Here is a 23,729-nt window from a genome sequence, read left to right as displayed (position 1 = left end):
GTAATCATTACAAAACCCTTAGATAACAGAGACTCGAATATGTCCATTCATACACATGAACCAATTTTTTGTCCCTTAGTTTATTGATAACTGCAACTGTCTAAGCTCTCACTGATGGAAAACTAGATGTCATATAAATCGGTACAACTGAGATGCCAAAGTAGACATTACGCAGAAAAAAACATCGCCTCTTAAGAAATAGGAAATAGTACTAAAGGAAAAATGTTGCAAAAGAAAAAAAACTTGCATGAGAGATCACCAAAAAAGCAAAAATAAATTGTCAGGATCTGAAAGGTCCGAATATCTTTCAAATTATGTTAGAGTGCGTCCAACCTACTCAAGAAAGGTTAAGAGGAAAGGGGGTGGAGAAGGGGAAGAGAGCCTAGCACACTACGCTCAGCAGTTTCGAATTCTGCTACTAAACAAGCAGTGATGCTGCATCCCACACAGCTGATACAAGTTTATTGTTCAGAAAGCAGAAAATATTTTCCTCTCTTTATATGCAAATTGGACAACTTCACTTCTTCCCAACACTTCTCTGTGTTTCCACCTTCAATGCAGTATCTAACATCCTAATCGTTCTACAAGATACAAAACATACACAAATCACTTCCGTACCTACACTAGCTGTAATGGCTTCAAAACGTCCCTATGACGCACTTCACATAAAAGTTCTGCAGAGGCTCTAAATTTCTCATTCAATAAACTTTTGAGTCTGGCAAATGTACAGATTCTGTCATCGGAGCTATTTCTGCTCATACGAGCACCTTCTAGGGTACGGCAAGATCAGTAACAATAATGAACATCAACATAAATCATTAAAAAAAACTATTTCAGCAAACCAGTGTCTTCCCACACAGAGGATTACAAGTGTTGGAACCCAACATCTGCAGAAGAAATTTTTAAAATTAAAATATGCTAAGTAAAATTTTAAAATAAAATAAAAAACCCTCCATAAATATGAAAAGAAAATCGCTTGTTACCGAACACTTCACCAAATGATTTATGCTATTTCAACAGGTGTTTCTGGATTGGTAATCCCAGTTCTAAATCAGATAAAGACCAGAATCCTTTGAGCAGAATTTGGATTTACTTGTAAGAGTAAGAACTGCAAAGAAATTAGAAATTACACATCCTTAAAGAATGCGGCTACAACATAATTCAAAGAACAGCTGTAGGCTCTGATCTTATAAACGATTATACACACACAAAACTCCTTGATTTTAATGGTACAAACAAGTCCTTTGGAGATTACATCTAGCAGTCACCAGTCAGAACGACTGCACTCATCAGAATGCATTTCCTTGTGCTGTTACATAGTGTTAAAAAAAAAAAAAAAACAGAACAGCTTATTGGTTTTGCTTCTACAGTGACATTACAGTTGGTATGGACCAAGTCAAAGTCCACACCTGGGGCAGCCTCCACAAGAAACAGTCCCTCTTATAACCCGAGCGCCCACATAAAATGCCCTTAGGGTTTTTTTTGTTCCATTAATTCCTAAAAGAAAATTGCTCCAAAATCTCACAGCTCCAACAATACGGAAATGTCTTCTAATTTCCAGCCCCGATTTATTCACAGCCCAATTTGTATCCATTTGTTCCGGCGCCAGCATTGGCCATTTGCTTAAACCATACTTTGTCTCCTTGGTGTTTACAATCCAAGTGTATTTATAGACAACTATCATATCACCTCTCAGCATTTGTCTGGCCAGACTTCACAAGCTTAGTCCTTCAAGTTCCTTCCAGGATGATGCCCTTCTACCCCCGTGATTGGTCTAACACTTCCTCCACTGTGCTCATGCAAGTCTAAACTCAGCTCTTCCGTGGGTGATCACAACTGTACCCGGTGTGCTACAGGAGGTGTCCCACCCCACTGCCAACACCAACACCAGCACTGCCAGCAGCAGCATACATACTGGAAATCTCTGCTAATGAAGTCTCACACAACACGTGACATTTCTGCATGGCCACCGTCATGCTGCCAGCTGATCCTTTGACTAACGTGTAAATATGAATCTTTATCCCTGAAGCACATATTTCTGTCACCCTACCGTATTTATACTAGGACTTCTTTCTCCAAGTCACAGCACCTACTACTTCAACTCTCAAGGTCAAGTTCTTTACGATATCCTGGTCCTCCCCAAGTAGCCATACCCTCCATTCTGTTTTTTATCACATACATTTCCACCAGCCCTTTCAGGGTTGCTCTAGATGGCTCTCAGACAGCAGAAAACATCCTCTGTTTATTTATCAGAAAGACAAAAGCTGAAGTAGCTTAGAACTTACAATGAGCCACCTAAGGCTCCTACGACAGCCAGATCCTCCTCTACCAGACTGGAAAAGGCCAACTCTATGTGTGGTTTACTACGTGCAGACAGAGTGCAGTCACTACTTTAAAGACTGCATTAAATAGGGGCTAAAAGAGAGCAGAAGTGGCTCAGACGTTTGTGCTTTAAAATCACAGTGTTTCATTTGGGAAGCAGCTTTTCACTTCATAATCATGCATATTTTATTAACTCAGCCAGTCAAGACTGTAATTTGGACTCCAAGAGTGCCAGTCTGGACTCATTACACCACATTTTTGGGCCCATCTAGGTTATGGCTTGGCACTAGGAAGAGACAGAAAAGTATTGGGAAGCTTGGGAACGTGTTCAATAAAAGGAAAAATACTTCTCAGCTACGGCTTAATGCTGACACTAGCCATTTCCACAGGCAGTTATTTACCCATCATATGGGATATGGAACAAACAAATGCAAATGAAAAGTCTTTAAAAATTTTCTTTTTAGTATTTGAGGCTCTTCTAGGATTATGGACCAGTTAGCAAGGAAATGCATTGCCAAAAAATGTAATCTTCTGTGACTGTGTACTATTTCACATTAATTTGATAATTAAATTATGTTACTGCTTTTTGCAACTGGCCATGTGATTGACGTATGCCAAAAAGGCAGAAAAGAATAGCAAAAAATCTGAAGTTAGAAATATTCAGCATTGATGAATGTTAATAATGCCACTTACAGATTAAAAAAATTAACAGTGAAAATTTCTGTATTTTGGAAATATTTGTATAAGTTATACTCTCAGTTATTACACATACTAAATGCACACAAGGAAGTCTGACAAGCTTGTCATTGCATTGAGTAAAATCAAAACTTGAACTAAATCCGAGCATAACACATGAAAGTGAAATCCAGCACAAATGTAAACAGCTCTGGAAAATGAAAATCTTTACAAAAAGAATAACTGCATAGGAATAATTTATTGATCACTTGCAGAAGCACACTCAGTGGTGGATGCATGAGAGATACTGGGACTACACATGGTTTGTTTTTTTTTTTTTTTTCATCATTTTCCATAATGAACTTGATTGATCCAACATTCACCTAATTCTAGTACGACAACTTTATTACAAAAATATCAACTTGTGTCAACTTGACTGAGATACATATTTAACAAGTAAGCCAGAAATTTCAGATCAGTGCCAAGTACACAGCAGTCAAGACAATATTCCTTCACGATCTCTTGTGAGGAAAGGTAATAGGCAAAATTTGATAAGAGAACAAGCAGAGATGGCTGCATACCTTCAACAGCCATTCCTGCCTTCATCAAACTACAGTTGTGCTTTTCCGGAAGAAAGGATCTGAGATAAAAGTTCAAACACACGACATGAGTTGGCTTCCTTCTGTTACCAAATGATTATGTAGCCTATTTGCATAACTTTTATGCCTTCAGAGTTACTGCCAGGTGAAGCTACAGCACACTGCTTGTTGAAAGCCTTTTTCATACCCTCTTCAATATGCTGACATCTAATCACAACGGCTCAGAAGGGTCTTTCTGCTGTTCTTCAACCTCAAAATGATCACACTGCTTTCACATCATGTCGGGTCTCAAAGGCTCTTCAAGAACATACGTAGGAAACATTTCTATTTCAAAGAATTTAACAAATATCGAGTACCGAATACTGCAGGTTGAAATCTTTTTTAAGTATCTTCCTATGTACTTTTTTCACCTCATTTCAGCCCCAGGCCATTTTAGCCATCATGCCAAACATCACACAGTCACCACTGCAACACACATGCCTCATATTATTTGGGGAAGAACTCTTAGCATCTTGTTTATTTTTACAAGAAAGTATAAACATATCATAATACGCTAAGAATAGAGCGGCAAGCCCTCCTCTTCTTTGGTCATCTAAAGGTACACTACTAGATTTTATAGTGAGAGACTGATCTCAGAGGCTTGTGGATCAAATCTACAATATAGAAACATAACAGTATGTTAAATGCTAAACCACTTCAATGCAGAGACAGAAAATATTTATAGATTACATATTGAATATGACAATATATCACAATGTTTTAAAAAGACTTCTAGCAAATCACCGCTAGGAAGTCCTATATTTCATCTGGTTCTAGAAACTAACGGGTATTGCATTTCTTGGACTTTGAGTCTGACATGTCATCTCCAAAAAACATTTGTTCCCAGTGTCACCAACAGACTTGAGATATTTTGCACATTTGCGGGGGGGGGGGGGGGGGGGGGGGGGGGGGAAGTACTTTACCTAAACTGAGTAGGCCTTGCATTATTTGACTTGCAAAAAGCAGCCACACATCAAATTTGTAGCCTGCTACACAGGGGATGGCTGCAGCCGCTCTCAACGCCTCACTACGACATTACAAAGGGTCCACGTGAAACTAATGCCATTAAAACTAAAAACAAAAACCAGTGCGCTCAAACGGTATTTAGTGTCTCCAAAACTCTGCTAGTTTGTACTGCTTTGAACTGCAAGTTCCTGTTTCTCTTTATGAGACTATCAGCTCGATGTTAGGTTCCTATGATCCATGGCGCTGTCAGTAACCTACCCATTTCATGATATGCACTTTATTCAGCAAGGATACTGTCTAGTGTAGACCCTAAATATTAATACTTAAGTTTATACTGTACATAAAACCAAGTAAGTATTTATATTTCATACACACATGAACAAAACTTATTTGCAGGCTCCTGAAAACTCTGAAAACCTATATATCCACACACTGTATAAACTACAGAAATAAATACATGTTACATATTGATAGTGTGTTTCTAGTATTTTTAAAATATACTATTGTAAAATATACACACATACATACAAATACACACACACAACTATATAAATAACCTGCATAGCCTATAACAAACTTCCTTTTGAAAACTATATTGAGGCCAGTATTTCAAGCCCAGGATTTACTAACAATTATATGCAGTTTAATGACAGAAGTCAATTTGAGAAGAGAGACTCTGAAAACACTCTTGCTAAATAAAAGGCTTCAATGAAAAAAATCTTTAACAGGAATTCTGTGTGTTAACTTGTATGTTCTATTAATAAGGCTGACACTTATTCCATTTCAGTTCAAGTTTATCAGACACTAGGATGGACTGAACATCTATACCAAAGGATCATTATGTCATGAAAGCCACTGATGACAACGCATCAACCCACGCAACTGTCTCAAAAAACCTGTTAATAATCACCAGCAATTTTCAAGCCCCAATGATCCTCAGTAAGACCTGGTACTGGGAAATGAAAGAAAAAGCTAGTTGGTAACCAACTATATTAGACTCTAATCTGTCTGTAAAATTGATATATGCTGCTTGCTGGGTACAGCAGCACTCCCATTCTGCTTTTTAAAGGTTATTAGTTCAGAGGAGACACTGGCAGCCTGCCCCTTCATGTAATGCTGCACTTGACCTGTAATATTGCCACTGGCAAATCTGACAGATGTTAGTAAAGGGGTCAATTGACTACAAACTCTGATTTTTTTTTTTTTTTTATACATCCTTACTGTGATAGCTGTATGTCAACTACTTTGTTGTATAATGACCTGTAAGAAGAGTTTTCAGGGTCTCTTTTTGTTTTGTTTTGGGTTGTTGGTTTCCCCCCCCCCAGCGTAGTCTTTCATAAGGAATCTCATCCAAGCCTCATTCAGTTTCAGTAAATTTACAAGGTTTTGGATCAGCTCCAAGGTGACAACTTATTCCCATGTTCAGAACACGGCGGCTTCCTTTCAATCTATATTCCTTGAGAATTTAATTTTGATTGAAAACTAACATGTTGCAACTGCATCATGAATATAAACAGTACTGATGGTACAAATGCAAGATTGCAGCTTTACTACTAAACAAAGAAGAACCTGAAGCTGGAAAAATTATCTTACTTAGCCATTGATACAACAGGAACAAATCAAAGACTCAGCTGAACAGCACGACCATTCATGATTTGTTTGTATCAGTTTCAAAATATTTGTTGCTTTATGAAAGCTCTTCAGCTCTTCTTTGAAACAGTCTTAGATAAAACTGTAATGACTGGAACTGTTTCTACATGTAATTCCTGCGTAAAAGTGTGATGGAAAAATTTCGAGTCCTATGCCATTGAACAGGAAGTTCAGTTTTTAAATTTTTTTAACTTGAACTAAAAATATGGAAATGTAGAATCCCTATGAAAATGATTTTATTTTGTGCCTTCTTAACAGGAGTCAAGGGATCTGATACATTCTAACTTAATTCAATCACTTGTAAGGCGTGAGCATAGATTTGCCAGACAATTTTACCACTTCCAACCTTGTAGCCGATTCTCTTTAATGTTGTGGTGAACTGGGTATCTGCATGAGGCAGTAAATCCAGTAAAACACACACTTTTTTTTTTTCCTTTTGGCTTATTTGAGACATAATTACAGAAAAAGAGAATGAGAAAATGTACACAGCTTCAACCAAACTCTTGACTTCTTTCCAGTCTATACGTTTTGTTTTAAAGATCATTCCTAATCAGCTGTGCTTCCTGTCTTTCTCATTTTAGTTTGCAAGGATCACATTATCATCTCTCTGCTTGGTCCAGATGTCTATTACCAGATCTTGCATATTATGCTTACATTTAGCCCTCTGGAGCTACACAACGCGCCCCATGTTACAGAATACACAGCAGAAGTCACGAAGCCCAAAGAGAAAACAATTTGAACTCCAAAATCTTAGGCAACACAAAGACCTCAAGGGTGCGTTTGAGTCTGTGATGCCTTCAAAGGTACAGAAGTAGAAAGAAGGAGCAGTATTGCAGAAGTCAGAAGTGATGGGTAGGCTGCCAAGGAGCCAGGAAAAGCATAAACCATGAATGGCACAAAGGAAGAGGGACTGGGGGTGGGGAAGAGAGGGACAGACAACAGAGCATGAGACAATGAAAAAATGCAAGTTGACCTGGGATGAGGATGGAAGCAATCGAATTATTTTTAAATAAATTTTTGGATGAGCACCTATATTTTTGGCAGAACAAACCAAAACACCATGTATGTTTGGAAGCAGTCTGAGACAGTTACTGAGAAGACTGATTTAAACATGATTAATTGTAAAATAAAAACCAATTTAAACATAGTAACTTTTATTGACAGTAATGCAATCTCTATTAAGAAAGAAATGTTACCACCAAAATCTTAAAATAATTTTTACCCTAAATGACAGGCATTTCCTGATAGGATGCAGTGAACCCAGTTCCCAGTCATCGCATTACACAGTTTGACAAATGTAATGCTCAACTTTACACAGCCATATGCAACATCGACAATAAAACAGAACTTAGGAGTCAAAGCATAAACATATATATTGCAGCCTTTCAGACTGGATTGAAAACAAACCACTTTTTCTAGGGTGGGTGGAGAAAAAAAAAAAAAATCAGTAAAATCTTACACACGAGTGATTTCTGAAGAAGTGTAATAAATGTCCTCTAACTACAAAGTTATTTCAAAACTTTGGGTCACTATCAGTAAATGTCACTATTCACTTAAGCAATGGCAGCTTATTTTTCAAAAGGAAGGAAACATATCTTCGCCATCCAACTTGCCTTCCAAAGCAGCAGCACGAGGAATGAATGCTTTGACCTGAGATGAAGCAGAGTTCTAATACAAGTTATTATTTACTTGTGACCTTAAACAAGTTACTTATTTTCCATACTTTAATTTCCTCAGCCATAAAAAAAGAGAATGACAAGTGAACTCTTTGGCATAAGGAAGTCGCTACAGATCTGCAGCTCAGGCATTACCCAATTTGGAGAAAACTTGCTTTGATTAGCATACATAGTAAGGTATAATAGCATTTGCTAACGTCCTGCTTTTGACCCTGTATACAAATGACATTCAAATCCTCAGCCTCCTTGCTTCTCTATGAAAAAACATCTAGATTGTGCTTTGCTGGTATCTGCCTCACAAGCTACTACAAATTCCCCTATTCCACTCTATTGCCTTTGCTGTCTAGACATCTTTAAACACAGTACTTTAAACCATTTAAACCTTATGACCAGCAGAAATCCCTTCTCTTGATTCCAAAATGGTTACTGTTCTAACACTAACTGCTCACAGCCCCGTGATTAAAGCTCCACAACTTCACAAGCTGAGTTTATACCTGCTCTTGCTTTCCTAGCCATCCCTTTGTAGTCTCTCACTCCTTTCCTCATCATACAATTCTCAGTTCATGTCATTACATTCATCTACAGCCACCCATCTATCGGTATCAGACAATGTCAATCACCTCTTTCAAACCCCACCCTAAATTTCTCAATCTTTGGCCTGCCTCCTGCAACTTCAGACTATCTAAATGTAGCTGTATCTGCTACCCTATAAGATTCAGTATCTCTTCTTAAACACAGGAAATACATCAAAGAAAAACTAAATTTCACCTTCTACTTTCCGCAAGCTCTTCTCAACACTAAACCTTTTCCTGATTTTCAGTCATCTCTTCTTTCACAACAGGGAACAGCCTTTTGCAAATCAACATCCATTATCAAAATCTGTATTTTAATTAACAGGACAACATCATTTAGTACGGCCAGGAATGTGCATTTATAAATACATGAACATTTTACATACTGCTTTAAATATGCAACTTCTAATTTTAAAACTTTTCCTGAAAACACTTTTATATTTAGTAAAACACCATTCCCAAATAAGGTATTATACAAGTAGCACTAACATACAGTTACTTATAACTCTAAAGATGTGTGGAAAACTGACATTTTTCACCGCAGATAAACAGTAGAAGTAAAAAGTAAATACTTTTCAAATGGAAATGAACAATGCTCAACACTTCATAAAACTGCTCTCTTAGCCTACCTTACAGTAACACAACAATATGATAACGAACTAAGGTTTGTGATTTTTGTTGCAGAAATTTGTTACCTGAGAGAACAGTGGTACTTTGCAAAAACAATTATTTTAGGATTACATTACCCTTCAGACTAGTGAAAGTTTGTATTATGGTAATGTACTGGTTGCTAGTGAAAATTAATTTTCCAGATTATCTTACTGAGCTCAGTGAGAATGAATTATTTTGGTATAATAAAAAGCAAAGGATGCAAGCTTTTATAGTGTATCCACTAAAAAAAACACAACACTCTTGTGAAAATCAACAATAGATCACCTGTTACTCATCAAGCTTCAGTTATTGCAGCTTTTCCAAAGCTGCAATATATATTTCAATATATATTTGAGATACACACACTGAATTTCCATCCCAAGATCCAAAAAATTTCATTTACCACACCCCAGTGGTAACACAAAATATTGAGTGTTTTTAAGGCAAAGAATTCATGTCACACAGGAGTTCCTCAGTCTCTACACATCATGAGTAAATTACGTTGATTTCAGTAAACAAAGCAGAGGACTATTCGGGTGATGCAGTTGCCAATATTATTATAGTGTTCACCTGAAGACTGCTACTATCTACCAAAAAAAGTGAAACAGCATTTACATTACTTGTTCTCCATGTGTTATTTAGTCCTTGTAAATGGAAATCAGCTATTTCATGTATTAAACTTCTGACAATGGTGTAAGATAGGAAAACAGCAAGATTAAAGCAACTTTTAAACATGATTAAAAAGTAGACCTAAATAAAGTATTATATCGCTTTTTAATTATTGATCTATAGAAAGACAAAAAAGAATTGAGAAAAAAGCCTGTTAACTATTTCTCTAAATAAAAGTATCATACTTCAATTATTATGGTCTTTGACCCTTACAAATTAACGTTTTTGTTTTGTGTTTTTAAAAAAAAAAAAAAGACAAAACCACTATCCATTTCTGTGCAACTCCAATTACCAATAAAGACAGAGAAGTTTTCACTTCTTTACACTTGTTCTCTAGTTACTTACATTTAGGTTCCCATTCACTGCCACAATATTGAGCAGTCTTAGTTGTATGCACAGCAAACACACTGGTCTTTTTAAAGAGGTGTTAAAGAGAAGGCTGAAATTTGAGTTAGGTTTTGGTAAAAACCTTACTGTTTCAAAAGTGAATGTCACAACAAAATAGAAGTTCAAGTTTTGAGTTTATGCTATCCCACTGACCATCCACTGTAAAGATGGACTTCTGTATGACAGTATAAATACATTAACAAAAAAAGGCATGAGATCAGAACTATAATATTGCCAACTCTGATTTGAGCTTGTAATTCAAGAATAACCTAAATCGAATAGTTTTGACTAGCCTGTGAGAAACAACTAACGAACTGAAACAAAGGGTGTTTGGACTGCCTATAAATTCCTAGTAGGAACAACTTTATTTTTTTTCCATTTTCCTATTCACATTAGAATTTTATTTTATCTAAAACACAGCTGAACAAAACAAGGTAGTGACGTTAAACCAGTATTGATGCAGCAGAAAACAACCTTAAGTATCATTCTTGACTCTTGTTCTGACAACAGCTTATTCCTGTGTGGGGAGGGGGGCAGAAGTGTAAGACAGGAAATCTGAAAGTCTGCAGAGACATCCACTAAGGAACTAGCATCAGAGATATCCACCAAGGAACTACACAGAGGTCATCAGGAGAGGGAAGTCATCTCTTGTGTCTGCCTCAACCATGAGAATCAGCAGTTCTAGATTGCTGTGTTGATACAACATACAACTCTCTAGTCTTCTCTTCATTGTTTAAAAAGAAGAAAGAAAGAAAACCCCTACCACTTAAAATTTTGAAAAGTTCTAACAATGAAAATGTTTGTTTGGTTTTTTTCAGAATAAAAATATTTTTAAGAAATAACAAGCTGAATAGTTGGATGATGGCTTCTCATCAGGAAGATGCTGACATGAAACGGCCTACAGAAAATTAGATTTATAATAATCCGATAACAGACGGGAAGTTAGTATTAATATTATTTTCAAGTAGCTGGCTTTGTAAGAAAGTCATCAAAGAAAATATTAAATCTTTCAACATATGCGGAGACTTTAAAATGTTTAACAATGCTATATATTACAAGAACATGAAATGTAAATAAACCATTAAAGCAGTTATGAATTTAAAATAGTGAAAAGCTTCTGAAAACCTGTCACAAACACAAGGGCTGCTATAATTAGTGTAAAACGAGTCTAACAAGCTATCTGTAAAGAAACAAAAATAATGGTGCAATTCGGTTCAGATGATAACCCCGTAACACCTGAATCACACTCCGCAGTATACAGTACCATACGCATGAAAGCGGATGCAGACGCTCACCTAAGAAGCCTTCAAGTTAATATTTAGATCTGCACTTGTCTACCATGAATCTTGGCCGGAGAAGAAGAAAACAGACTCCCTTGGAAAGGACCCCTGATTTCCCTCCTCTGCACTTGGTTCCTCCTCTGATGTCATACTTACTGCATTTTTTACCCTCCATAGAAGCTCTAAGGCTTGTTTTCATCCTTTATTAGGCGAAGAAATATTTGGCATTTGAGGCTTACTCTGCTAGCCAACAAGTTCACAAAAATTAATTCTACCTCCACAGAAATATGGATGTGAAAAGGTTCTATTGCTGTCTAGCGAGCAGCAAGGATTTGTGGTAGCCATGAGGCCTTGATGCTGAAAGAAGCCTCTGAAGAGAAAATGTAGGTGTATTGAACCAGCTGGCTCCCTTGGCTATCATCGCAAAAAATGGGTATCCGTCTAAGAAAAGGAGAAAATCTCTGACAACATTAAGAACCACTAGTTGTTTTGTATCTCCTGAACCACCAGGAAGGGTGCAAACTTCTGGAACAACATACAGTTAGAATACTTTTTAAAATTAATTTTCTAAATAAATTTTGGGTTAGTATTTGTTTTGAAACTCTTCTGTAGTGTCAATTATCAGTGCAGAAGACCTCCTAACCCAATTTGCACAATTCCTTAGCTAAACAGAGAAGTTTAAGGAGTTCCTCACATGGCCAATCCAATACTGAGATTTGGCTTTCCAGCTGAGGGCTGAACAACAGTTTTTCCAAGAAGCATTTCAAAATATCATGTAATAATATGATTTTCCCCACAGGTGACTCTCTCCATGAATCTAATTCAGTAGGTAAGCACGCAGGCAACATCCAGCCAAAGATACACTGCACAAAAGCATACTTCAATAGAGACATTTTCATCTTTGTTTCATCATCATGTTGCACCACTTACTGGAAACAACCAGTAACTTGCTAAGGTAATGAACCATTAAAATGCAACAGCGAAACACATTGTCATAGCTAACACAATATTGTATCTGTTCAGAATCATGAAAGTATTTGTGTTTTCTAAAACACTTTAATTATACACCTCTAAATATTACCTTTTCATGAATTTCTTGTGTAGACTGAGCATCACAAAATGCCACTGTGGCTACATCCTTCAGAATAGGCATTTCTACTGTACAATCCCTGCCATCCAGCAACGCTACCAAAGGGCGCGGATGCATGGGCCCATTCATGATCGGAGGTCGAATGCCTGTGAAGAAACAAAGACCTGTTATTCAAGCCATGCAAATTTAATAAAAAAATAGGTTATAGCTAGTCTGTTTGTTCTGACTGCAGAAAAAGATTTCAAGGACTGAAGCTAGTTAAACAGGAACAAGCTTATAGTCAGCAAACAACCAAACACAGAAGACCTAAGTAAAAAATGCCATGGAGGCTCAGGAGGCTGAACAATGGAAGATAGATAAAACCACTAAGGGAATAGTATGTTTGTTTTTCAAAGGGACATCCTTACTGCATTATCAAGAAGTGTCTCTTCCATCTTAGCCAAGGTTAAGTTTTGATTGGATTCCATACCTTTGTGAGCTCTACACAGAGTGAGAAATATCTTGTCCAGGCTTGTAAGAGTGGAGCTTATGGAATATCATAAGCAACTCAGTGAGGATTTGAGTACGCAATTTACATATATGATGATGATCTACTGAGACTAAAGTTTAACTGAAAAAAAAGCCTACAACACCAAAATTTTGAATTTACTGAAGATCCAGCGCCCAAGTGTACAGGCTAATTGCTGATTTATGTAGGTCTTCTTAGACTTAAAAAGTTTTACAAAACGATTCTGTATAGCTTAGTCAAACAAATACATCACACTTAATCCACCATTGAAAACTCTTACAAAATATGAACAAAATAGCCCTCCCTAAGTCAATATCACACTTGGAACATTGTGGAGACAAAGAAATACACATTAAATATCTGGGTAAGGAAAATCAGTTGAAAGTGCAGACTTCATTTATACCCTCTTTATGAAATCTTAAAATGAAAAGTAATCCTTGCAACAAGATAGAGAGCATCTTTTTAACAGTACAGATGCTATAAATATACAAAAGTACTCAAGGGAATAATGTTAAACCATTACATTTACACAATAGTAGTTACATATGGGTGGAAAAAAAGGGACTTCCTCAAGAGGTAAGGAAAAGCAAAACCAAGAATAAAGTACATTATTTTTCTCCTCTTTTAAAAGTAGCTTTAAACACTGCAAAGTGAAGCAGTCTAGATATTTCTTGTATGCAAATTTCAGCATACTTTTGTTGCAGTGTGAATTTAAAAACATTGCTTATTGCTTGATAATAGAAGTTAGTCCAACATTAATGCAAAAGATTGAGGTTCCTCAGCTACCTTCTACAAGAAATCCCTGCATCTTATGTCCCAGCCTGTGCCAAGAAGCAAGCCCTGAAAGACTGTCATCTGCATTTTAAGTGGAAGGAAAATTAGTAGAATCCCAGCTGAACAAAACACCTGGTGAAGAAAAACAGCTCCTGTGGTAAAGACTTTCACAAGTCAACAGAAGCAGCATATTACTCCCCGATGGGGACCAAACTCAGGTCTGGGACTGAAGCAGTACAGCTAAGGAGACTGTTACCCTCGGTCTCAACTGTCCAGCCTGCACCCGTAAATTTCCAAGACCACTCCTAACCAAGTCAGCATGACAGACCAGCCCGACTACAATCTGGCATTTAAGTTCTTTACCTATGCAATCAGGTTTTATACTTGAAGACGACTGAACAAGGGTCACTGGAACTTTTCCTATATGCACGCAGTTTCAGCTAATGCCCTATCTGCAAAACTTCTAGAAAATGCAGCTGGCTTTAATTTAAATGTAACTGCACAATGCTTTAAACTGCTTTTTTCAGCAGCAAACAGCAAAAGGATCTTTCAGACCCAAGGCAGGAGGACAACAGATCCTCACCAATCCCTCTGCATTTGGTCACTAAAGTACATTTGGTTCTTTTTCTGTTCTAGTCCCATCATATCCCAACAACTGATTCCGCCAATGGACTGCAACTGTAGTACTGTCACCGTGGCAGACAGGAATTCAGATGCGAAAACTATTCACCAGCACCCATTAAAACTATTCTCTGTTGTAAATCCACCAATCCCTAACCTCTACTTCAATAGATATGCTTAGAAATAACACACAGATCCTTTCAGAAAAATAGTGTTTATATCCAGCCACCAAAATTAAGTGTAAGCCTTTCTAATATAATTTTTAAAATTGTGCATCTTGCTAACTTACTACTGTTACCTGTTTAAACCAGAAACGGCCACATAACTTTCTTACAGTCCTTCTTAGTAAATAAACCACACACTAATAATGCAGTACAGGACACAAACATTACAATATAAATGTGACATAGTTATCCAGACAATAATGACTATCCTTTAATGGCAACTTAATTATAAAACCCCACATTAAATTTACTTAGAAACACCCTAAAATGAAGCATGTTATAGAATTGTTCATGTTTCTTTCAAAAAAGTATATGTAATAGCATTAACAAAATGCAATTATGTTTTGAAACAAACGTAAAAGTGACATTGCAAGTCCTATTCATATTGAATATAATAACTGTGCTCATTTTACAACTGAAATGTTATGGTTGTTGTCTTAATTGTCATTCCAGCAAAGCCAGGATTTTCAATGACAAGTTTGAATCCTAGCTAAACTAAACTACATAAAGAAAACAGAACTTTGACACTAGAGTTGTTGAAGATGAATGAGGAAAAATGTCACAGATAATTCCCTTAGCTACAACTAAAGCAGCTCTGTCAACAGAAGAATGCACACAGTCCAAATAGGTAACAGAAGACGAGATTAAGAACTGTCACTTTTAAGAATCAGTTTTATCACTAAAGCTACCTCAGAAAATCATGAGATACAGTATCACAAAACACAACCCTCTGCAACAATGATTTCTCTAAAATACATAAAGGTGTGGTCTGGTTTTCCCCTCACGCCAGTGTATCTATCGATTTCAACCAAGTTACTAGTGTCTAAAGCTGGTGCTAAGTGGCATGCCAGAACAAGACAAAGCACAGAAACGAAAGTCAGAAAAACAATGAGAAGGATAAAACCTCCCCAGGAGAATCTCAGGCTTTGTTAAGTGTCCCCAGAACTCAAATGCATCTAGTGACCTTGACCACAAAAACCCTACAAAACATTGCTTGCCAAAATACTTTCTGAACTGCAGCATAGACTTCCTGTTGCACAATCTTTCTGCCTAAATACCGTATCACTGAATCGCAGACAATAACTCAACACTTAAGTAAACTTACAGTAACTTAATCACAGTGGCAGTCACTGTTTAAAGTTTACATTTGAAAAGACACAGTTTTCATTATGAATCAGAACCCTTTGAACAAAAACCTACTTCTTCCACCTTTTAGATACGTTCTGCCTGTTTCTTATCTAGAAATGTCACACTGCACCATGTGTTTGGCTTTATAGCAGACCCTTGGAGTGGCACGATAAAGCAACATGTATTTAAGAGCAGTATTTTCCACACCTACATTAACAGTAAATCATGCAGCTTGGTGCCAGAGAGAAATAACTGTAAACCGGTCAAAAGTGACATTCAACACCACAAATATGAAACTAATTAAAAAAAAAATAATTTCACTTAGCTGGTTTATTTAAGTATATGGTATAGCATTTCACATAACACAGATAACAAAAATTATACCATCCACCCCCACATCCTAGAACCTTTGTTACGGGAAAACAATCTCAGTTTATCCTAACTCGAGACTTTCAGGAACCCCTACCAACCTGACATTTCTTAATCTGAGCTTGATTTCCAGGGTCATGAATTCGATTTCTCAATGCTTTACAATCTTCAGCATTCTGAGGCAAAATAGCAGCCTGTCATTCCATCCTCATTTCCATGTCTTTATTTTTTCTTGCAGTCTCCTGTAATCTTGAACCAAAGCTTTTAAACTTCTTATCCACTGCAACCTCTGTAGCCTGGATGGTGTTCAAATTTTTACTAAAAATTAAACACAAACAATACATTAAAACAACGTTAAGGGTCTGACTTGTGCTCATAGAAGCCAGGAAACTCAAAGTAAAAGCTTCTCACTGCATCTGTACCCTTCCCCCTTGCGCTGCTGGCTTTCCACCACACCTGCTGTGCTGCCACCGGCCATTACCATACCAGGGAAACCAGTGGACTGTTAAGACACACACGGCACCTTGAGCAGGACAGCAGGTGTATTGTAAATAGACGTACCTGGAACAGTCGGCATCACTCAGGCGGCAAACGCTTTGCCTAGGTGAGCAGGGATCTGAGGATAATCTGTGATCTCCAATACCACCCGTGCTGGAGAGCCAAGTGCTCCGGCAGAGATGGAGTGAGAAGCCTTAACTCTGAACTTGCTGGTTTTGTTGGCTATAAGTCAGGCCCTTAAGGTTATCTAAATGTATTTAAGAAAAGACCCCCAAAGTATCCCATAAGAACCCTAATCCAGCTATTAGTTTGGGGTGGTTTTTTTCCCCTCCAATATGGAAATAATCTGGTGGTGGAGCTCTTGCCCCAGTAACAGCTACTGTACCAGTGACCGACGGAATTTTTTTAAAATAATAGCAGGTGTAAGTATGCACTGACAGAGCCATTGTCCATACGTACCAGCTATTCACCATGCAGCTAACAGACAAGTGCCTTTTCAGAGCTGCAATTTGGACTATTTTCTTGCTCTTAGAAAAAAATTCTCAAAACCTTATTCTTGTCTAGCTTTTATGGAAAAAATCTTCGAAATGTAAAAAGCAGCTTTTAGCTGCTGAACCCTACAGAAAGCTGGCCTCACATACAAGGAATTCAAGCGATTGTGGCTCTTTCGCAAACCAGGGGATTAATGAATTTATCATCCAGCTTCGTAACTAAAATTGGAGAGGACAGCTTGTGAATTATTACCTCCATACCTCCGGCAGCATGGGGACTTACAAATTATCAGATCTACCTTAGCACAAGATGTATATTTTTTAAACTTGAAAGAAAAAAAGTAGAAAAAAGCAAGCTACGTAAGTGGGAAGTTTCCTCCCCCCTCCCAAATCCTACCTGCACCTCCTGTTGCTCCTGAAGCCACAGTGGACCTTTGTGTACCACACTCCAAGGGGGAGAGGCTGAAGCCAATACCATTTGACATACTCACAACTGGAGGATAAGAAAGCTCTCCCTGACACCTTCTATCTATACTGTTATAATCTATTTTAAACCTTTTGTAAAACAACCTTTTATGTTATAAACTGACAGTAACCAAAGTGATCACATTGCACAAGTAACAGATATCTCAAAGCAGGCAGTGACCATTTGCTGGCATTAGAAAACATACCAAAATGAACAAGGTAAGCTATTAATGATGATTAACAACGTCACTTTCACATTTTTCTGCCACTGATTAATATAACGTCATTAAAATCAGGAACGTCTCAAATAAGGCATACTAAGTAAAGGACACTGTCAGGTTTGTAGGCCCAAAATTTGACCTACCTTTCATTTTCTTAAATCTGTTTGCAAAGTCCATGTAATTCTTTAAATGTGTTTTTCTTTTTTCAAAACAAACGCTTCAATTCTTTTTTCTGAAAAATACATCAATGCCAAAAAGCACAACACTTATCAGTAACCCTATAATGACAAACCAATATGCACATGAAATGGAGGACAGCAGCCTGGCAAAGGAGAGTTTTCATTTTCACATTTCTGGGCATTCTTACAAGTGCAAAGATTAAATAAGCAGGAAAACTCCCTTGACAATGTCCTTTTAAAAGAATTTGTCCTACAAAACTTCCTTTATGCACTGTAAAACATCCAAGTGACTTAAGTTTTTTAAAAAAATGCAGACATCTGAAAAATCTAATCAATATTTATGGAAACAAGACTTGAAAATAAGAGTTTGGACATTCCGCTGATTTAAGTCTTGCACATCTAACATGAGACTAATTCCCTGTGGCATTTACCTTTATTTTATATTCTTACCTAGGCTGTAAATTTGGTCAGAGCTGCCACTTATTTACCATAAGCCCTCAAAAAAAATTCGCATGTTTTTATTAAAATAAATGCTAATATGAGTTCAAGTAAAGAACGAGTTGTCAAAACAAACAAAAAATTCCACTCATAACATGAACACAGAAGCTGTTATGAATTAGATTTGCCAATATGCACTATTAAAATTCCTAGATATGACATACTTTTAAAAGATATTTTAAGGTTCCTGACACATCATGCATTTTTAAATTTTGGACTTTGTTTTGATAGCCTCATTGCTTTAAGCACCATGACCTCAAGTGAGATTTAGATTCAAGGCAGACCAAAACTAAAAGCAGTCAAGTAGAAATAAATTTTAAAGTACAATGCAGGTACACAGATCAGTTACACGGATGCAAGAAAAAAAAAAAAGCGCTTACCAGCCTTCAGTATTTTGATATTCAGCATATTTAGATGCTGAATATGCAACACAAAAATCTCATGATTCCACCGGAATCAGAGGCAACAAGTTTTGACACCACCTTCAGTATGAGCAAGATGCAATTTCCCATGATCTGGGATGTGGGACCGAGGGGAAGGGAGGGGCAGAGAGGAGAATATTTTTAAATAAAGAACACAAACAAGGGTACATACGAAAAGGTGACAGATACCCTCAGAAGCGTGAATTACTTAGCAGATTAAATTTAATTTCATTTTTTTCTTTTCTCATTTAATGTTTCTAACTACACTTCCTAAGATTTTAGGAACCTGCTGCAAGTCTTACTGCAGTTAATAGGAACGCTCCCAAATCGATTTTCAAAGGAGTAAGATCTGGACTTCATTATACACATACAAGAGAAAACTAAGCATAAGCTTCACTTAAAGCATATACGCAGTCTCTGCTGAAGTCTACAGGGCTCACAGGTTAATGCTAAGCACACTGAAACTTTACTGGAAGAGCATCACTGATGAGTACTATGGCACTCTATGCTTTTTATTTACCCAAACTCAGGAAAAACAAGTCATCTTCCTTCTTTTCAATTTGCAAGAGACCAAGAAAAATAAAAGTGGTTTCCGGTGCTGTGTTGACCCAATGATGTGCACAGCAGTCACACCCACTTATATCCTCCTGCTAATTGCGAAGATTGAAATACACCCAGACCGCTCTCCAGGACATTCACAGCTCATTCCCTTACAGAAAATGTAACAAACACCACTAGTATGCAACTACCACCCTGGTCCATAGACTTCCATGGTACTTCGATTTATGCACATCACATCATTATTTTACTGCCTGTGAGAAATGAGTGTGGGTATTCAAGCAATTGCTACAACATGCAACATAAACGCCTCAACAAAGAATATTTTGAGACAACTATCTTACTTGATTTTCCCTTTTGGTAATCAAAAGAAAATAAGCCAATGCTTTCTTTTTAGAAAATCCCACATTTCCCTCCATTACTGGAACCCGGGAGTCACGATTCTGCATTTCTTCTCCATATTCACATAGCAAGTAAACTCGCCGCTCTCAGATATTAGTCCGATTACTGCAAGGAAATGGGTTGCTGTTGTGTTTTTAAATAGTGATTCCTAAGCAGTCTAAATGCCTGTCAGGGTACAAAAAATGAAGGTCCTGCAAGGCTCATGCTGAAAGCCTATGATCAGAAATAAAGTTCTGTTTAGGGGAAACAAAATCATCTGGAAACATTTGCTATTACTACACAGGTACTTCAAACATCCATGTGAAAACCTGAAGTATTTCACATCTGTCAAAAAATTACTCAAATTACATATTTGGAGCATGCTATAATGATATGCCTAATCTTAACTAATAATTTTCAAAATAAGACTGAAAACAATATGATTCACACACTTAATGTCAAACGAACAAGGAATAATAGCAAAATGCGTTACTGTAAAACGTTTTAATTGTCCATCACAGTTTAAAAAGCAAACCAAATGACAAAATTCAGTAACAAATTTATCAAGTACTAAAATGAGAAAGCGTAAGTATCAGCAATAAAACATACATAAAAAACAACATTGCAGAAGCACTGTTTTCAAGTAAGAGATATGTGAAAGCAAACTCCAGAGAAAGGCAAAATATTTTAAAGGACTGAGCTTTCCCCGGATATGCAGCATTTCAGTGTCCATCCACAGTAAATACTTCACTCTGTTTGAAGTATTTTTAGCTTTATTAAGTAATAAGTAAAGGAAGGAGGAGGGGGGAAAAAAACCAAACAAATAAATCAGCAATGGTGGAGCTGCCCTAGTTGAGTACACTCCCATTAATCCCAGCTTCACAGAAATTCTGGGTAAGGCTGCCAACTTTGTGACTTATACCATGAGTTTTACGGTGACTGCAAAATGCCCCTGCCCATGCATGCTGTGGCAAAAGCCACAAACTACTTGATAGCTTGCAGGTATCACTGCAGTGAAGCTCAGGATAGTACCTACATATTAGGCATCAAAGAACTTGAGAATCACAGAATGGTTTGGGTTGGAAGGGACCTTAAAGATCATCTAGTTCCAACCCCCCTGCCATGGGCAGGGACACCTCCCACTAGACCAGGCTGCTCAAAGCCCCATCCAGCCTGGCCTTAAAAACTTCCAGGGATGGGGCATCCACAACTTCCCTGGGCAACCCGTTCCAGTGTCTCACCACCCTCACAAGAAAGAATTTCTTCCTGATATCCAATCTAAATCTACCCTCTTTCAGTTTGTGGCCGTTACCCTGTGTCCTATCATTACACTCTCTGATAGAGTCCCTTCCCATCCTTCCTGTACGCCCCCTTTAGGTACTGGAAGGCTGCTATAAGGTCTCCTCGGAGCCTTCTCTTCTCCAGGCTGAAGAATTAGGATGCTCCAGCAGTCACATTTGCCCATAACTAAGTATGGACATTCATTTCCCAGTTACTGATGGGGCAGTATCCCTAAAACACAGAACTGAATGCATGAATCAAGACCACATCAAAGATGTCCCAACAAGGTACCATACGCTGGGTATATATCAGAGTATACATTCACTGTCATCTTCTCCCAGGACAGCAACCATGAGTAGACTGATAATGGCAACTGGGAGAGAATCCACCTTAATACACCCAAACTCTACTCTAGAACACAACAGAGCTTATATTTCAGCCCATAAACTTTATAGGTTGGTGGGTGTGACTTTAAAAAAAAAGCCAGAAAACTCCCGCTGACAGGAACTGGAAAAACAATCTGCTTCAGCAATTGTAATAGGAGCAGAATGATTAACTCCCTGAGCCATTCCAGTAACAATATGGATCATGCCAAAAGTTACTAAAACACTTTCCACGGAAGAAGCAGTCCTGGAGATTTTGAGGACAATACTTACAATACAGAACACAAGTGTAGAATGGGCTGGTGAAACAGGGCTGCGCTGCCATATGAAGTGAAGTACATCAGTGGCCCTTGCGCTCGCTCTTTTACCCACGTATTCAATACAAAGAAGCATGCAAGCACGGCTTTTTCTTTTTTAAATCATGTTATCAGAACTGGCATCTTGGCTGTGATTTTGATAAAAGCCAAACAGCCACAGAATGTCAATTTAAAACATAATACACTCAAAGAACAACTCCTGATTTGCCTGTAAAATAGTATGTATGTGAACTATGAGGGGGAAAAAAAAAAAAAAAAAAATCAGTAATTTTTCCTCTCTCCTCCAAAAATGTTTCTTCTACAGCAAGTTATGTTATTCCAGCAGGTTTGGGGTTTTTTTGTTTTGTTTCAAACCACTGCCTGAGCTGTAAGTATGCTTTGGGAAAAAAAATACCACTTTTTAGTGTTGTCAATACAAGCACTTTTGGAGCATTAATTTCCCATTATGTTTTAAAGACACTGCCAAGCATTTATTACAGAATATAACTTCTGAATGTAGGCTGTCCTAATGGCTACTCTCTGTGCTTCTTTTCTCATGTTTTGGATGCTGTACAGGATGCTGTCTCAGAAAAAGAAACCAAATAACCCAAGCAAAGCCAACATCAAAGGCTTCCTTTATTCTGATCCCAAACACTGAAAGCAATTTCTCTAACAGCACACCTGTACTTTGACCAAGAACGTTAAACTATTACCTGAGGCACTCCTTATTTTCCTTATCAAAATATGAAGATAAGCAAGTGTGGGGCCTTGGATAATCAAATTAGTTTCACAAGGTTTAATTTTTTTTTTTTTTGAGGTCAGCAGAACACACTTGAATGACACTAAAAATAACAGTACAGAAGTATTTTAGATATTGAATACTGACCTCTCCATTTTCTTTATAACATCTTAACTTTCTCTTTTTAGTTTTGGAAAGCATCTAATGTGATTCAGCATCCTCTCAGCTGAACATCACGGTGCTATGTGTGTCAGCAATCCTTATAGTGAAAAAAAAAAAATACTATGACTCTTGTTTAGGGATGGGAAGAACAGAGGAGAGCTAGAAACTTCTTCCAAGATATATAGCTGAAACACTTTTAAAAATCAAAATATATAAATATATACACATAGCCCAGACTTTTAAGACCAGCATAACTAAAAAGGGACAATTCAACATAGTAATTAAGGTAATTGAGGATAATAAATTTCCTCTTGAGTTACACTCTATTATGTTCTTGTGAAAACCAAAGCAACCCTGACAAACAGTAAACCAGTGCAAAGGGCTCCTTAAGTCTCCTTTTTCTCTCCCCCTTTTTGGTTCTTTCCACAGCCACTGACCTCTGCTGTTCTCTGTCAATACTAAGAAAACGGTAGGTGATGATTACAAACTAGAGAACAGTTTTGTTGTAAAAATGAGAAAGTCTGGAGCATAGTGAAATCAAGGTCCCGCATTCCTCATCCAGGGTCCTCTGCAGCCGAATGAAACTTAGATAAATAGGATTTTCTGAAAAGATGATCATTTTGAAGGTAAGCAAACAGGATATATAAAAATGACAAACTCACTGAGAATGGGCCAGTAACAACAGTCAAAGTGCCAAACAAAACAGGCAGTTTAAGGCAAAAGCTGGGTTTATATTATCATGTTACATTTAATCATAATGTAATAAAAGCATATGATGTAAGAGAGCTGTTCTACTAAGCTTTTCTTCAAGTAGAGTTTTGAGTTTCAATTACAAAGGCTCTAGTCCCAATATCACAGTTAAAGCTGTAGTGAAAAATACAGTTAAAAAAAATCAGGAGTTATTCCCATGACTTGATGAGAGAAGCAACATATTTCTTCCCACACATACCACATA

At 37.3% G+C, this 23,729-nt stretch overlaps 1 protein-coding gene across 9 annotated transcripts in view; it reads right to left on the bottom strand.

Moving 5' to 3' along the window:
- CTBP1 (C-terminal binding protein 1) overlaps nucleotides 1–23,729 on the bottom strand; it is a 250,053-nt gene that overhangs the window by 27,790 nt on the left and 198,534 nt on the right. For 5 of the 9 annotated variants that reach the window (XM_054203054.1, XM_054203052.1, XM_054203053.1 and 2 more), the window contains one exon: nucleotides 12,568–12,722. In XM_054203054.1, the coding sequence (XP_054059029.1) occupies nucleotides 12,568–12,722 (155 nt within the window). Of the gene's footprint in view, nucleotides 1–12,567; nucleotides 12,723–16,301; nucleotides 16,519–17,586; nucleotides 17,668–18,018; nucleotides 18,108–23,729 lie in introns of those variants that run through there. The other 4 variants (XM_054203057.1, XM_054203060.1, XM_054203056.1 and 1 more) reach the window with 4 other exon arrangements.

Source organism: Rissa tridactyla, chromosome 5 (genome assembly GCF_028500815.1).
Source record: "Rissa tridactyla isolate bRisTri1 chromosome 5, bRisTri1.patW.cur.20221130, whole genome shotgun sequence".
NCBI classification, from domain to species: Eukaryota; Metazoa; Chordata; class Aves; order Charadriiformes; family Laridae; genus Rissa; species Rissa tridactyla.
This window is presented reverse-complemented; position numbering and strand designations above follow the sequence as displayed.